At 35.8% G+C, this 16,828-nt stretch overlaps 1 protein-coding gene across 1 annotated transcript in view; it reads left to right on the plus strand.

Moving 5' to 3' along the window:
• Edem2 (ER degradation enhancer, mannosidase alpha-like 2) overlaps positions 1 to 16,828 on the plus strand; it is an 86,267-nt gene that overhangs the window by 28,930 nt on the left and 40,509 nt on the right. The window contains exons 6-11 of the mRNA XM_081764922.1: positions 3,408 to 3,561; positions 3,771 to 3,899; positions 4,712 to 4,915; positions 10,059 to 10,184; positions 10,727 to 10,831; positions 15,066 to 15,253. Of these exons, the coding sequence (XP_081621048.1) occupies positions 3,408 to 3,561; positions 3,771 to 3,899; positions 4,712 to 4,915; positions 10,059 to 10,184; positions 10,727 to 10,831; positions 15,066 to 15,253 (906 nt within the window). The remainder of the gene's footprint in view (positions 1 to 3,407; positions 3,562 to 3,770; positions 3,900 to 4,711; positions 4,916 to 10,058; positions 10,185 to 10,726; positions 10,832 to 15,065; positions 15,254 to 16,828) is intronic.

A 16,828-nucleotide genomic window follows, 5' to 3' on the forward strand; every position in this document is an offset into this window, starting at 1 on the left:
CGTGCACATCATATTGCATCGGTTTGAAGGAGTATTATTGGTGAATTGGCAATGGCTTTCATGTTCTTGACGCTAATCCTTACATTTCCGACGCTTTGAACTCACGTTTATTGAGTATGAGTGCATTTCTTCGCATTTTTCGTTAAGTGTTTACACACATGTGAATCACCCTGCTTCATCTATTATGCTCTACCGACACTCCAGATGTCTTTCTAGAGCATTTGAGTACAAATTCGCTACAATTAATACTCAGAACGTCACTGTTGGCCAGCATCCGTTCCTGGCGATTATGCAACCACACACAACAAGCATAAAGGTGTCCGACATTTTGTATTTGTTCCAGATATCGACTTAAAACAAACGAATTATTGTTACCTGGTAGAAAGTCTATCAATTCATATCCAGTTAGACCAAGTTTCATTTGGCAGATTATCCGGGACTCCCTACGTTCCTTTGGGGAATCCCTTGCGCGTGCACGGTAGGATTGTGAAACATGCAAAATTCAATAGAGCAGGTATGACTTCTTCAGTGAATTTTTTACCCGCCCTCTTTATGTTGGATAGTTTCCGAACTATTGGCGTCCGAAAGTCATTTTCCCACGCTTTCGGCACCTTGTAGATCTGAAACTATGTCCGATAGCAGAAAATTGAAGAGAACTTTTTTTCTTGTCTCAGTGGCAGGAGTCACCTCCCAAGAGTTGTAACACTTATTTTGCAACACCCGATATATATATATATATATATATACAGGGTGGGCCAAAATATCTGAAAAATGATAAAACATAGAAGAAATGTTTGAAGTACACTTATATATTGCTAAGGGGGAAAACCATTTCCGCCAAAAGTATCCCTCCCCACCCCCGGAAATGGGGGTAACGGGGGGTAACTTTGAAATGTCAAATGGGAACATGGGTCGAGTAATACCTCGTTCGAAAGGTCTTGGAAAACTAAGTAACGCTGTACCAAAATTTGTTTCATATGGAGCACCAGTTTTAAAATGGCCGCCATGATATAGTTCGGAAACTCCAGTAGCCGTAGTGTGAAAACCATGGGAGGTAAATGAATGGAACAAAATTGAAATACGTAAATATCATAGGGCATATCGAATGGTGTGGTCCCTGTGATCCCAGTGGCCTCCCTGAAGGGGTCTTGGGGGCTAACTTCAAGATTTCAAATAGTAACATGAGTCGAGTGGTACCTCGTTCGATAAATCTTGCAAAATCAAACATCTTGCAGGAGGAAACGATTGAGGTGAAATGGCAGTGTTCTCAAAAGGCCGCCGAAACATAGTATCAGTGTCAGAGAAAAGGTTTAGTATCCGCAGTATGAAAGCGATTGGAGATAAATCAACAGAAGAAAAACTGGAGTAGGTAACTGACGTAAGGCACATCGAGAGGTGTTGTCGGGGTGACTCCACTGAAAGGTATCCGGGGCCAACTTGAAAATTTCAAATAGCAACTTGAAGCGAGTAACATCATGTTACATAGACAAATGAATATCAAACAGCTTCTGTAAGAATATTTTCGACATGAGACACCGTTTTCAAAATGATCGCCAAGACATGGTGAATGTGTCTAAGAAAACGTCTAGTGCCCATAGTATGAATACGGGTAGAGATAAACGAAAATAACGAAAATTAAATAGGAAAACCACGGAGGTGTTCCAAGGCTCGAGAATGATACAACAGAGATAAAAATGTTAGAGTAAATTTGTCATAATGTATAGAGAGATATCCAAGTCCTGCAAAATAATATTTTCCCGTGCTCTGTATGTGAGTGGGGTGGAAAGTAACAGTGAAAGTTCAAATGAGAACTCTACTTTAATTCGCAAATTAAGGCTACCTTACAAATAGGTATGGTATGGTTGAAACATTTGTTTGTAAGGATGACGCTGTAGTGACTAAAAAAAGGTAAAATTTTATTTGAATGGTAACGCATATCTGTATGGCTAAGTATGATTTGATGCGAAAACAGAAGGAACGTTATACGAAAGCAGTTGTCGAATAATGCAGTTGCTGGAACTTACAAACGTGTGAATTTGCTAATCTCCGTCGCCACAGAAACTTTTATGCAATGCGTGCTGGTTATTCGGAAAGCATTTCGGGGATATAAGTACACACTGTTTCGTCCCTCAAGCTCACAATATGACATGAGTGCTAATAGTTAATCAAAATATAACTGTGGCCAAGGGCGCCCATGTTGTGGTTTCCAAGGGAGGCAAGAAAAAGCGACATTTCAAATATAGTTTCAAATTTTGCTGTAGCTATTCTAAAACTTCTGTTGAGTTTTCGATATTCCGAAGCACAATTTCCTCTAGGGGGCAAGAGCCCCCCTTGCCCCCCTTATGGGCGCCCTTGACTGTGGCCATCCGCATTAACTAAGTGCACTAATTCTCTATCCCTGAAGTCTGCCTTCCAAACAGCATTGGGTAGGTCAAGCGTACGCCCGAACCGTTGTCCGGTCGGACATTGAAATTTTGAAGTTAGCTCACAAGATCCCTTCAGGGAAGCCGCTGGGATCGCAGGGGTCACATCATTCGATATGCCCTATGATATTTACGTATTTCAATTTTGTTCCATTCATTTACCTCCCATGATTTTCATACTACGGCTACTGGAGTTTCCGAACTATATCATGGCGGCCATTTTGAAACTGGTCCTCCATATGAAACAAATTTTGGTACAGCGTTACTTAATTTTCCAAGATCTTTCGAACGAGGTATTACTCGACCCATGTTCCCATTTGACATTTCAAAGTTACCCCTCATTACCCCCATTTCTGGGGGGTGGGGAGAGATACTTTTGGCGGAAATGGTTTTCCCCCTTAGCAATATATAACGTGTACTTCAAACATTTCTTCTATGTTTTATCATTTTTCAGATATTTCCGTGGATTAATTAAAATGGCCCACCCTGTATATAAATTTCGAGTAATACTTTGTATAGTCTGGTATTTAGTATTTCCCAAAATTTTCAGCGTGAATTCTCATCTTGTTTCGTGGCGTTTTCGGCAATTACTAAATAATGAATGTATACCCAAATTAGTCCAAGTGAACTTTTAAGATATACATTCTTTCACTTTTGTAGTTAATGCTTCTTGCATTGATTTTCTGCACCGCCTAAAATGCAGATATAGCTTCTTATATTAACGAAACTCAAGCTGCTCCTTATCAGTAATCTTTTGGACTCAAAATGTTTACATTATTCATTATACACACCTGAACATCATACTGATATACATTGCCTAGCATATTAAAACTCAGACAACACGTTTCACCACCTGTCAAAGTTTCTACTCCAAACTTTTACTTGCCGTAAAATGATTGGGCGCGCACTTACATTTCTGCTTAATATACCAATTGTAAATCTGGAGTTAATCGCTTAGGATTTTACCTTTTCTCACCATTCTAGTGGTTTACTTTCTGGACACGTTCTGGCTCAGTATTTACAACAGAAAGCAGGTGTTCTGGATTGGTATGCAGGAGAGCTATTGGCTCTTGCCAAAGATCTCGGATATAGACTTCTACCAGCATTTAATACTTCTACTGGAATTCCACATGCAAGGGTATGTATTTTTGAGTAAAATCTTATTCAGATAATTTATATAGAGAAAATATGATTTTTATTTTTAATATTCACAAAAATAGGGTGCATTATTTTTATAAATTGAACAATCATAATTAAGCATATTATGTGAAAATTGAATTTATTATTTTGCGTTTAGTTATATTTTTCATTATTGTAATTATATTATTATTTTTTTTCTTCTTGTAGATAAACCTCAGGTATGGTCTTAAGAGCTCAAAGCTAGAATCGTCCAGAGAAACTTGCACAGCATGTGCAGGAACTATGATATTAGAAATGGCTGCACTTTCTAGACTTACGGGTGAACCTCTTTTCGAGGTATGTAGAAAAGTTTAGGATGCTTATAAGAGGTTAAAATAGAAATTTATAGAATTTATAACTGTTTGTTAACCATTGTGACATTTCTAAATTGTAATGAGTCAGAGTACGCAACTGACAAATGCTGTCATATTCAGAAAAAGATCGCTTATCTTACTGGGTCATTGTCCTTATTTTGTGCCAAGATGATTATGGTGACGGTGAGCGCTACTATCTTCATCGATCAACGAATTTCCGTCCAAATAATTTTCACATTCCTAATTGATATGTCAGTATCTTGATTTCAGTTACAAATTATGGTTTCTATCATTCTAAACTACGAAATTGTTTCAGTTTGTTCCAGTTAAGTATAGTATTAATTGGAAGGAAGTGAATAGTACCATAATTTGTTACTGAAACAAAGATACTAACGCACAAACTATGAATGTGAAAAATATTCGCACGAAAACTCGCTGTATTGGAAAGAAGTGGACAGTGACCATAATTTGTAACAGACACAGATACTAACATACGAATTAAACATGTATAAGATTTTCCCATGGAGACTTGTCTTCTGAAAGTGATAGCGTCAACCGAGACCGTCTTAATACAAATAAGTACAACGACGCAGTAAGGTAGGATATCAGGTGTAAGTGATATATAACATAATGAGTCGGCAGGGTTAATGATGCAGAAACAAGATCATTCCAATTGATCTACGTTTGCCAGATCTTAAACAATAGTAATGTGTGCATGTGACAAAGAATGAATGAAAATGCAATCGCAGTTCCTTTTAAATGCATAGTACTATAAGATTATTCTTGTTATTTTAGGAAAAAGCACACAAAGCAATGGATGTATTGTGGAAAATGAGGCATCGAAGTTCTGACTTGATGGGAACAGTCCTGAATATCCACAATGGAGACTGGGTCCGGAGGGATTCTGGTGTTGGTGCAGGAATTGATTCCTACTATGAATATTGTCTAAAAGCATACATCTTGTTGGGAGACGAGCGCTATTTAGGACGATTCAATAAGGTATTTGTTATTTCAAATTTCTCATTTTTAGAATTAGATTATGCTTTTTTTTGGGGGGGGGGGAGGGGGGTATAGCTGAAAACTTCTAGCATAAAGTTACACATATGTTACGAATTTTTAGGTAATCCTCAAATCCTATAAATAATTTAGTACAAGTATTGTTTCAGTACCAATTCTTTTAGTTTATATATGTATTTATTTATTTCTAAATAAATAGTTTGTTCGTGCACACTAATTGTTGAGATATCTGCAATTTCATTTTTAATGAAATCTAGGAATCGGTGTGATTTCGAGGCAAATTTTTGGCCCTTTGTTTTGTATTTATATATATACTTGTACAATGGTTGGTCAATGAATAATGCCTTTCTGTTAGAAATAGACGTGAAAGCTTTGGTATTTATGTAATTCGGAAATTTATCTAAAGTTCACAGAATATATCCACCATAATTTTTAGTGCATTTTTCTCAGCTTTTCGAGTCTGAAGTACACCCTGATAAAATGTAGGACGCTGAATTAAGCCAATTTTTCTCCGTTATTTTGATGTCTTATGCTGTTGTGAAAACAAACAAAACATGAAAATTCGAGATTGTATGTCGGACGAAACATGATTTCTCAACAGGCCTATAATCTTAGCCGTGTGAAGTGAATAGAGAGTCTGGTATTATCGTGATCGTTGTCTGTATAGTCTGTCAAGTTCGTCTAATGCCTAGCAATGTCTGGCAATAGCGTTCCTTGTATATATTTTAAACATAACACCATGATTTTGTCAGTTGACTGCAAAGGTAAGTTATCTTTCTTCCACTGGAAACTGTTCCTGGTGCCACCTTAGTAACTGTTGTCTAGCGAAAATACCATAAAAATAAAACAAAATCTCATCATCTGTAAATACATACCAGTGAAAAATCATCACCAAATATTTGTCTTCTTCTACCTTTCAGGAAAAACGTGATCATGCATGCGGTTTCAAATAGAACTTTTAATGAACTGGCCTTTTTGCTTAATTCCTGAATAGAAATCCACATAAATTTCATTGTTTATTACTAAAAAATAATGCCTCATATACTTATTGGTTAGCTGTTCTACGTAAGAATTTGTACCTGAATTCTATATATCAGTCGGTGAGTCAGGGTTACATTTGTGCAACCACATATTCTGTCTCGTCTATGAAAATAGTGGTTCAAAATTTCATTATTATTTGCCCATCCTTTCTTAAAGAGAATATAAAGAAAAATAGCGAAAAAATGTATATATTTCAAATGTCTTTAGAGATAGGAAATACTTTTGGTCTTAACATACCGTGAAATTAACGTGTATCCCTCTTGTTATCAAGCTTTTGTCTTTTATCACCATCGTTCGAGATAAGAACACTTCTAATCATAGGTATAGAAGTGTTTCCTTTCATCGTTTTTTATCGTGATAAATCTACTGCAGAATGACTGTTACTAGTAGGTATAAGCCAAAGGTAGCAAATATGTAATTAGCAAATCTATATTAGATCTGTTTGTATTAGTGATGGCCTGAAATAAATCTTAATTATTATCATGATGAAATCAGTTTATTTCTAAATGAAGCAGTATGTTTTGCGGACCAGTAAACAACAATTGTAGAAATTAATTACTATTATCATCTGTTCTACGTAGGTTTAAGTGAATTTGAAATATATGTCCTTTGTATTATTCTTTTTGCACTATTACAATGTGAAATGCATAGTATTAAGTAAAAAGTAAACATTTATTATCATTAGGTAAAATATAAGATTCGATCGAATGAAACCGACAAGGGTCTAAAAAGAAATACTGAAGGAATTGGCCAGCATGCATTGTATTATAACTACATAACAGAAAATAGTTTCAACAATCCTAAAAATACCGTATTTACACGAATCTAAGACACCTTCAGGTGTAAGACCCCCCCCCCCCCCCCCAATTTTTGAAGGAAAAATTTTTAAAAAAATCCTCGAATGTTAGACGCAGCCTTGGCGAAAATAAATAAATTAAAAGAAAAAAACTACACTGCATTGATTTTAAAGAATGAAAAAAAAAAATAAACATGGGAAAACAAATGATGATGATACTACACTACAGTTTTATGATAATATTCCAGGAAACTTACTATATGGAATATGAAAAATAAACATTAGTCATCTTATATGGAGAGTTATGACTCACCCTGTAGTGTTATGGGAAAATAACATTGAAATTACTGCTAGAATTTACGGCATATTCATGTGCATGTGCTGATACTTCTTTTTTTCCTAATATAGTTACGGTACAACAATTGCTTATGTCCGTCTTATAGCAATCCATTATCGGTATAATATTATCATATTATACCACTATATATATATATATATATATATATATATATATACAAACAAATAATTATTCAGCAATTAATTAAACTTTATTATTTTCTTCTGTTGTGCACTCACACTCACAAAAACAACACTGACAACTTACTGCTCATCATCTGTTTCCTCATCGGCATCGCTATCTTTTCCATTTTTTGCCCCCATTTTTGATGGCCAAATACGTACAAAATACACGTTCTTGACTAACGGGATTAGCAGGTTTTGGCAAAACTCCATCTAATCTAGCCTAAATTTGCATAACTCAAATCTAAGATGCACTTTGATTTTGGAGGGAAAATATCAACAAAAAAGCTTCTTAGAATCACGTAAATACGGTAGTCATCCGCATTCACTAGACAGCAGTTGCAACACTTTCAGCAAAAAAGGATGTTGGTTACTTTCGAAACCACACTTTAACAGCATCACAAATCTCCTGATCTGAGATTAAATGCGTACTCTTCAGCCTGTTCTTTAACGGCAATATTCCAATAACATCATAAGGAAGAGAGCGAGGCTGTAAGGTAGACGTTCGTAATATCTCAGCGAAAACTGTATCAAGTGTCCTGTCGTTGTTATGAGCCACGTACTGTTTGTGCGTTGTTATGGAACATAACATGCTGCGTGGTTGTTTCCTGGCTGTTTGTTTGTGTTATGTTTGTGGGATTTTTATAGGGTATGCTAATAACATGCATGTTCATCATGGCATCAGTGGGCAGGTATTCAGTAGCAGAGAACACCGTCAGCATGATCTTGCTAACTGGATGCTTCTGAGTTCGTCTTTGATGTGAGCAACTCAGATTGTATCCATTCTTGACTCGTATTCGTTGCCAGCTCGAAATAGTAACTCCGGATTTTATTACCAGCAGTAGTTTGCTCCAAAAGAAGTTCGTGGTGTCGGTGAAATCTTGCAGGAATATCCCCGTACATAAGGCTTTATGTTGATCTGTGAGATGCTGGTGTACCTAATAGTCACTTTCCTATACCCTAGTTTTTTTGTAAAGGGTGCTGTGTGTGGTCTCGAAATGAATAGCTTACTTGCGGTTATACGGCGGCGATTTTCCATTATCAAAATATTTAGAGCGCGATTTTTTCTTACTTTTTTTAAGTGATTACAAACACTTATTAGTTGACGCTTTGTACAGATTGATAACGGTTTAGATTTGTCATCAGAGAGAGGTAAAGTATTGAAAATAATAATAATAAAATGTGGAATTTTATTTATGCACTTTCTAAAAGATGAACTATATATGTAGATATAATCGTATACCAGCAGACACAGTTAAAGATACTTTTTTCCTGGAATCTGGAAAGTCCTCAAAACTCTCCCTCCTGTTCTTGGAGACATTTGTTAGTGATTTATGATCCCAGTTACCTGAAAATCAACGTTGCTACATCCCTCTGTTGTCCCTTTATTTTATCTTCCATTCATTGCTTTTTTTAAAAATGCTGAATTTTGTTCAGTTTATGAAAGGTTACGGAAGTACGGCAACATTGAAGAGAATGACAGCGCACGTGCTGCCTAAGATCAGCCGTGGGTTGTGTGGGGGAAAATGGGTAGTGGTTGGGGCAAGATATCTCTAAGTTTGTCTCCAATAGTATACTTGTGTCACGTTTTAAACATATCACACCATTATTTCAATAATAAAAGCTTAACGATTAGTAGTTAGCTATGTACAATATCTTACAGGATACAATATCAAACGATAAAAATAAAACAAAGATATATAAGCGTGGGAATATGCAGCTGTTTTCATCTTAATCATCTTAGTTTTGCGTTAGTGACATGGCTCGTTTCTTTAGGGATATAGTGAACTAAATGTAGATAAAGGATATAGTGGAGTGAATTTTATAAAGTTAAATTTATTATAACTTTAAGTAAATCGTACACTAGCATTGTCTTTCTTTCTCATAAAGTAAGATGAGCCAAATATAAAAAGATATTGTGGCCAGAGAAGAGAGGTTCGGCCCAATCCCAAGTGGGTATATTACATGAATCATGGTTTCGGTAGTATAGGTGGTACTTCAGCCCTAATCTGAAGTAAATGGGACTGGGATTGTAGCTTCTCCCTAGTTTCCAAGGGATTCCCAGGTCATGGTCATATCGTGGGATTCAGTATATTGTGATGTATGGAATCCTTCCGGTTCCAAAAGAAACGGGGGAGGGGATAAACTTACCTTGAAACTAGCCGGCGCCAACATCGAAGATGTTATTAGTCTCCCACTCGCCAGTGGAGTTCCTTCCACCTCCGTTGCTGTTTATATGAAAGGAATCTCCCCTTCTACATGGGACAGGAGAAGTGCGCTTAACCTTTAAGATGATGCGAGATCACTGGGATTAGCAAAATTAGAAATTCAGTTTAGGCATACGGTACATAGAGAATATGAAGAAATATTAAGATTTTTATTAAATACGAAATTTTTTGTCAAAATATCGTGAAATATGAAAATTTAAAACATGTTATTTCTAGTCGACATATCATAAAACATTGAGGTATTGTTCTCATTACCCTACGAGGTATGGTTTAATATAAAATTTTATATTCTCCCTCTGTTTAGTTACCACATATGTTAATGAATACGACATCGAGTCATCTCGTCAAATATTTGTAATGTTTCTAGTTGTATATTTTACTGTAGTATCAGTAGTATCAGTTGTATATTTTACTGTAGTGTAGTAGCTGTAAAGTAAAAAGAAAAAGGAAAATAATAAGATATTTCAAAATGGAAACTTTTTCTGTGTTTGAATTTGTATATATAAAACATGTAATATATTATTTATTTATTTATTTCTAGCATTACTCAGCGGTAATGAAATATGTAAGTCAAGGTCCAATGTTACTAGATGTTCATATGCACCGGCCACATACGAATTCACGAAATTTCATGGATGCGTTACTAGCATTTTGGCCTGGTTTGCAGGTATGTAATGTACATTCAACTTATACACTACTACTGAGGCAGAGAATCATAGTTTCTTTTTTCGATGCTTTAGATCCGACATAAAACGTAGTAGAATTATAATGTTCAAAACAACGAATTTGCACATTTTGTTGAAGGAGAAGTTGTCTCTTTGAGGAAATTTGTTCAAAATAGTTTAAAACCTTAGGAATTAAACTGACGCATGATTACAAATAACAAAACCTGAACTAATCATTAAAAATTTCGGCAATCATTAAGTGGTAATATAGATGTATACTAAAGTTATCTCAAAATTGATACTTGTTCAGTGGTTCGTCGATAAAGTTACTTCAACTATGCAAAATAACAATTACACTAATTATGTTAAACAATTCTGTAATTAAAAGTTTTCCATTATTTACGAGTAGTTAAGAATCTCATATTCAAATAAAGACTGATTATTCTGTTGTGGTAGAACTGATTTTTAAATTTATATTTCTGTTATCCAGAGTTGGCATATTTACGGATGTGATATCTAATTTTGTATCTTTATTGTTTAATAGGTACTGAAAGGGGATATAAAGCCAGCTGTAGAAACGCATGAGATGTTATATCAAGTAATGCAACGACATAATTTTATACCAGAGGCTTTCACTACTGATTTTCAGGTAATGTTGTAGTATGCACTCCTCTTCGCCCGTTTCATCAGCAAAAATTTAGAGATACCTTGGGCCGAGCCAACGTAACCCTATCTCTAAAATCTTAGGAAGAGCGTACAAGACCACCCCCTCTCAATTTTGGCAGTGGATCATAATATGTACCCAATTTGAGCAAAATAAATTCCCACGTTCAGAGGAATTGCATATCCAATCTCCCAACTACGAAAATGTTTACAATCATTTTAACCTTAATCATTTCACGGAATCAACCTGTTTTACGTTAGTTACTGTGACGTAAAATAAAATGTGACTTGTGCAAAAAATACGTTTATATATTACGAGAGATGAAACACAATTATTCGATGCAGACTCTATCGTATCTGACTATAAACAAAAGCCAGTGTGGAGCAGTAAAGCACTTTGTACAAACGTTAAAAGGAAGCTCCAGATAGCATAAAAATAAGTGATGCCGTTTGGATGAATAGATTGTCAGTGCGATGTTCAGGTGTTCAAACGCTGTAGAGTGTATTTTTTCCTTTATATTTTCGCTTGCTCCTATTAAAGAATATAATACGAATTGCGGATTTAAAATGTTAAAGTTCCAAAGAAAGTACTAATGTGTTCACTATTCTGTTTTATCCTGTGATTCGTAAGAAAATAAGCAGTAAGTTTTTCTTAACAAATAGAATATTTCGTTTGTTTCTTGTTATTGGTCTGCATTTTGAAATGGTAAAATCATAGCTTCAGTGTAAATGAATGGAACAATTGTTTAAAGGAGTAACGTAAATCTTTCGATTTCCATTGGTGATATTGACCTCAGATTAAAACTTGAGTACTGTCTCGGATTGCACTTTGAAGTAAGTCCACTCGTATAGGGCTGGTGTTGGAAAAGGACGTTAAGCTACAATTAATTAATTAATTAATTAATCGATCAACTTAACACTGACAGTTTGACAGGGTATGTCGTAGAAAGTAATAGTATACAGTATATGTAAGTTAGAATCATGGTACCCATGTGCTATGAAAGAGGATGCATCTAAAATTCATAAGACCATATACTGCAATAAAATCTCATCCTAGAAGTTAAATTAGGACAAAAACTAATAACGTGCGAAAATGTATACTTTACGTATAGTTTCGACATCTCTCATGCATGGAAGGAGACAAGTTGAACCACCCAAATTTATCGAGGTATGTGTATAAGTCTTATAACAATCATCAATTTTTATCTTTTTGTCAATTCCCCAATTTAAGGAATGGACCTATCAAAAATTTGAGATGAGTTCATCAAGGTACCACTCTTATGATTTAAAAAAAAAAAAAGAGCCCCTGTATCTATACATATAAAAATAAAATAAAATAAAGCCTCATCTTAGAGGATAAATTACGGGGAGGCGATGTTAAGCTTTCGGTCCGACCTCCTCCTGCAGATGGCATCCCGAAATCATTCATTGCATTTGCAACAGGTCATTGATTGAACGATGGCGTAGCCAAATGTGGAATTCACCAAGGAGGAATTTTGAGGTGTCATGAAGTTCTTCCTGCAACAAAAATCACCGAAGGAAATCCATGGTTGCATGCTATACACATTAGGTGTACAATGCTCTTGATTCTCCACTGTGAAGAAATGGTGCTCAAAGCTTCAGTCATGGTGATTTTTCAGCAGAAGATTGTGAAAGGTGTGAGAGGCCAGAGTCAATCAACTCTGGAAAATGTGGATGAGGTTTATGACCTGAATTTGAGTAACATACGAATTTCACTTGAAGCGATAGCTAAGACCTTGCACATATCCAAAGAACGTGTTTGCTCAATAATTCGTGATCAATTGGACATGCGCAAACTTTCTGCGAAATGGGTGTCCAAACGTTTGAACGCCGATTAGAAACACAAACGTATGACATCTTCGTAGTTGATTTTGCGGTATTTTGTGAACTCTAAGGACGATTTTTTTGAATCGGCTTATTAGTCAGGATGAAAGTAACTTCCACTACTTTGATTCTGAGACCAAACAGTAGTCAGGTGAGTAGCGCCACTCAGTATTTTAAAACCCAAGAAATTCAAAGCACAGAGGTCCATTGTCCAAACTTAACGTCCATTCCATTTGCTTGTTTTTTCAGTGAAATTGTCCCTTAGATAAGTTATTATTTTTGGACGATCAGTGCATCTCTATGTATTGCCAAGCAGCTTTCTTCAATAAATTTGTCTCAATGTTAACAAGACCATGAGTTTTCTTATCTTTATATGAACAACGTTGTTTATTTTCAAAAACGAACCAAATAAAATATGGTGTTTTATGGACACAGTGGATTTATTAGGAAAATTCTGAAAAATCAATAGTGTGCTCAGACTTCCGACAATAATTGTATATATTTTAGTTTTATAGATCAATCAGCAATTTTTATTTTTTGAAAATTCGCGAATTTAAGGGTGGGCCAATGTACTACTACGAAATTTGATAGGGGTGTATCAAGGTACCTATGACCTTTGAAAGGGAATTGGGTCATGTACTCATCCATATGACTATATAACGTGATGAAGCCTCATCTTAGAGAACAAATTAGGGCAACATCCTACTAAATATGAATTTTTGGCAATATTTTACCCATATCATGGAACGAGATGGACTACCCGTACCATCAAGATACATACCATGGTCCTATACAACTCTACCAGATTTTTAGTTTTGGCAATTCAAAAAAAAAAAAAAAAAAAAAAAAAAAAAAAAAAAAAAAGTGATCCTATGCACTGTTTTCCAAAATTGAGGGATAAACCAACATACCTATTGCCAAAATTTAGAGAGGTTGTCCTATGTATTCCGTTCCCAAATTTTTAAAGATAAGATTACGTTGACCCCGGGCCAAGGCATCTCTAAATCTTTGCTGACAGCGGGCGAAGAGGGGTGCATACTACTCTTCTTCTTATTTTTAATTATATTTTATACTTGAATATAGTTCTACCTCTGAATAACAGACACTGATGAGATCTTATTATTTGCCCGTAAATGAGAACTGTTCCTTGCAGTTAGATAAAATTTTATTACAGCTTAGGCTGTAATTGTATGCAATATGCAGTTAATATGTTAAATTATAAATCTAAATATAAGCTAATATCAAAATACGGTACTCGATGTTGGAATTATTTGACTGATTGTTTAAACGGAGTAAATAGAGAAATATTCATCGTTGAAATCTTATTGTAAACCAAACGACGTTTGTTTATCTTTCACGTTGCAGGGCAAGATTCAAACCATAAGAAGCAGTTTATTCAGAGGAATTCTTGTAAGTTATGAACAGGTTACTAAAATGGGGGGGAGACTGCGTGTTTCCATAAAACGGAGAATTCTGTCCCGTATTAATATATATATATCAGGACAAAAAATATGTCCGTATTATTTATTTGTTTAGTCTTATTTTATATGGCAAAGTTACGGCTAACCACATATTGTCTCCCATTTAAGCATGCAATGCCCTGTATATAATATTCCAGTTACAGGTATTAATAAAAATAATCGAAATGATACACATCTACAGCTACACATACAAAATTTTATATATAAGCAAATACACTTAAAATATAAATGTTTGTGCATAGCCGTAATTAATGTAGGAAAAACATAGTACACTCTTAACGCACAATCACACACATACAGATAACTGTAAATACGCATATAATATATGCAGATAAATTTGAAACAATATAAAGAACAAATTAAAAGAAAGAGAAAAAATCACAATTTTTGTCATCAGAATCCAGTAAACTTGGACCCGTGAAGAACCTGCTCAGTAAACTTCTTAAATAGATATATTGAATGAGTTTGTCGTATATTGGGGATAAGGTCATCCCATGAACCGTAGTGGATAGAAAGAACGATGTAGATAATAATTCGAGAAGTGTAGGCGATGAAACCAGACGTGGTAGAAATGTAACTCTTCTTGCTGTAATACCTTCGACAGACAGACAGACATAGTGTTCTCTAAGACTTCGTACCATACTTATTTATGTTATAACATGATATACGTATCATATAGTTTAGAAGTCTAAAAACTTCTCTATGGTACCTCGTACATGGTTATAGAAGTTACAGTGTCCTGGTGTCTATTCGTCAATGAATTGTTGATTCTGGCAACTCGTAGTTCATGTGAATAGTTCGTGCAGAAAACTAAAAAATTGAGACTAGCTAAAGGTAAAGTTATTTGTATAAGTTTGCATTTTGAAAATACATTTTTGTCTTAAAATTTTATAGGTACACTGGGGTCAACATCCCCTTCGGCCAGAGTTTTTGGAATCTACGTACTTCTTATTCAAAGCAACTGGTGATCCCTATTACTTGGAAGTGGGCCAGAATGTACTTAAAAGTTTGCAGAAATATGCAAGAGTTCCATGTGGTTACGCTGCAGTTAAGGACGTGAGGACAGGTGTGCATGAAGATAGGTAAGTGATTTGTAAGTCCTGTTGAAATAAGATTTATTCAGCATTTAAGTTTTAAAATAAGACCTATTATTCCAGTATCCGTTAAATTTACTCTTCCGGAAATGGTCTTATTTTATAATTATTTTTTTTTAAATCTGAAATGTAATCTAGGGTGCCCTATCTGTGAGGGCGAGCTTGGGCTTTTACGAGGACTGATCAATAAAGAACGATCCTCCAAATGTTGATGGTCTTTTTGAAAACAGTTCCCATTACATGTAATGTTCTTGTCCCAACGTTCTTGCCAGTTATCAAAGACATGCTGGAAGCCATTTTTAAACAGATCCTTCAAAATCACCTCCACAGCTTTCACCACTGCCCTTGAAGATGCGAAACGCCGTCCCCAGAGGTAAAAAAACAAAGAAATCACTAGGGGCTAAATCAGAGCTATATGAAGGATGGGGTACACACGGAACTTGATCTTTGCAAGATAGTCAATAACAACATTGGCAATATGGGGCCTGGCGTTATCGTGGTGTAGCATCAATCCTGTTTATTTCAAATGTGGTTGTTTCCGATGAATGTGGCCGTGGAGGGTTTGCAGTACACCCTTATAATACACTCCCGTGACAGTTGTATGTGGTGGTGGGGTGACATGTTGGTACACCATGCCTCGAATATAAAAAAATGAGATGACGATAACTTTGTTAGCAAAAGCAGCCATTCTCGCTTTCTTGGGTATTGGCGATGAAGGAGACTGCCACACAGAACTCTGCTGCTTGCACTCAGGCTCATAATGATGAAGCCAACTTTCATCGGCAGTGATGATTTTCGACAGAAACATGGGATCTTTTTGCAGCTTTGATTTTCACTCCGAACAAACCTCCACACGCACAGCTTTTTGATCGAGAATGAGCAATCGTGGAGCCCATCGCGCACGCACGCACGCAAGCGCGCGCGCGCACACACACACACACACACACACACACACACACACCTGTTTGTCTACCCTACAAAAGGCGTATGCGAGCTGGGCCATAGGAAAACCGAGAATGCATTCATATCTACTTTAGTATTGAAGCTACTTTCCTGATACGTTTCCAAAAGTTGCGTCGGCAATAGAGCTACGTTCCCAGAGGCATCAGAATGCAATATCTCGTCCATGACTGGATGCGTACAAATGAGCACCCAAACCAACTGGGTATTTGCGAAACGAGTAACTGTAACAAACGAAGACACTAACAAACAAACAAAGATAATGTGTGTAAAATGTGTAAAATGTGAGTTCAGTGAGTAAACGTGAGCAGTGCGATTAGAGCAATTGCTTTAAACACTAGTTAACTTTGTAGCAAATGAAACACATGGATTAATGCTGTTGACTTTCTTGGGTCTTCCAGTTTCTTTCCACATTTTCTTTCCACCAATTATTTCATAATCATTCAGTCTCATTAATCACCCGTCTGTTATAAGCTATAAAGTATAATCAAGGGATATAAAACTGGAAATTTCATTTGATTTCAAATGAAATAGCACATTGATTCAATCCCCGGAGAAGTTAGTTTGTGGTGGACAACATCGTTTCCATGGGTTTTCTCGGAG

This window comes from Thermobia domestica, chromosome 7 (assembly GCF_964235325.1).
Source record: "Thermobia domestica chromosome 7, izTheDome1.hap1.1, whole genome shotgun sequence".
Taxonomy (NCBI): domain Eukaryota; kingdom Metazoa; phylum Arthropoda; class Insecta; order Zygentoma; family Lepismatidae; genus Thermobia; species Thermobia domestica.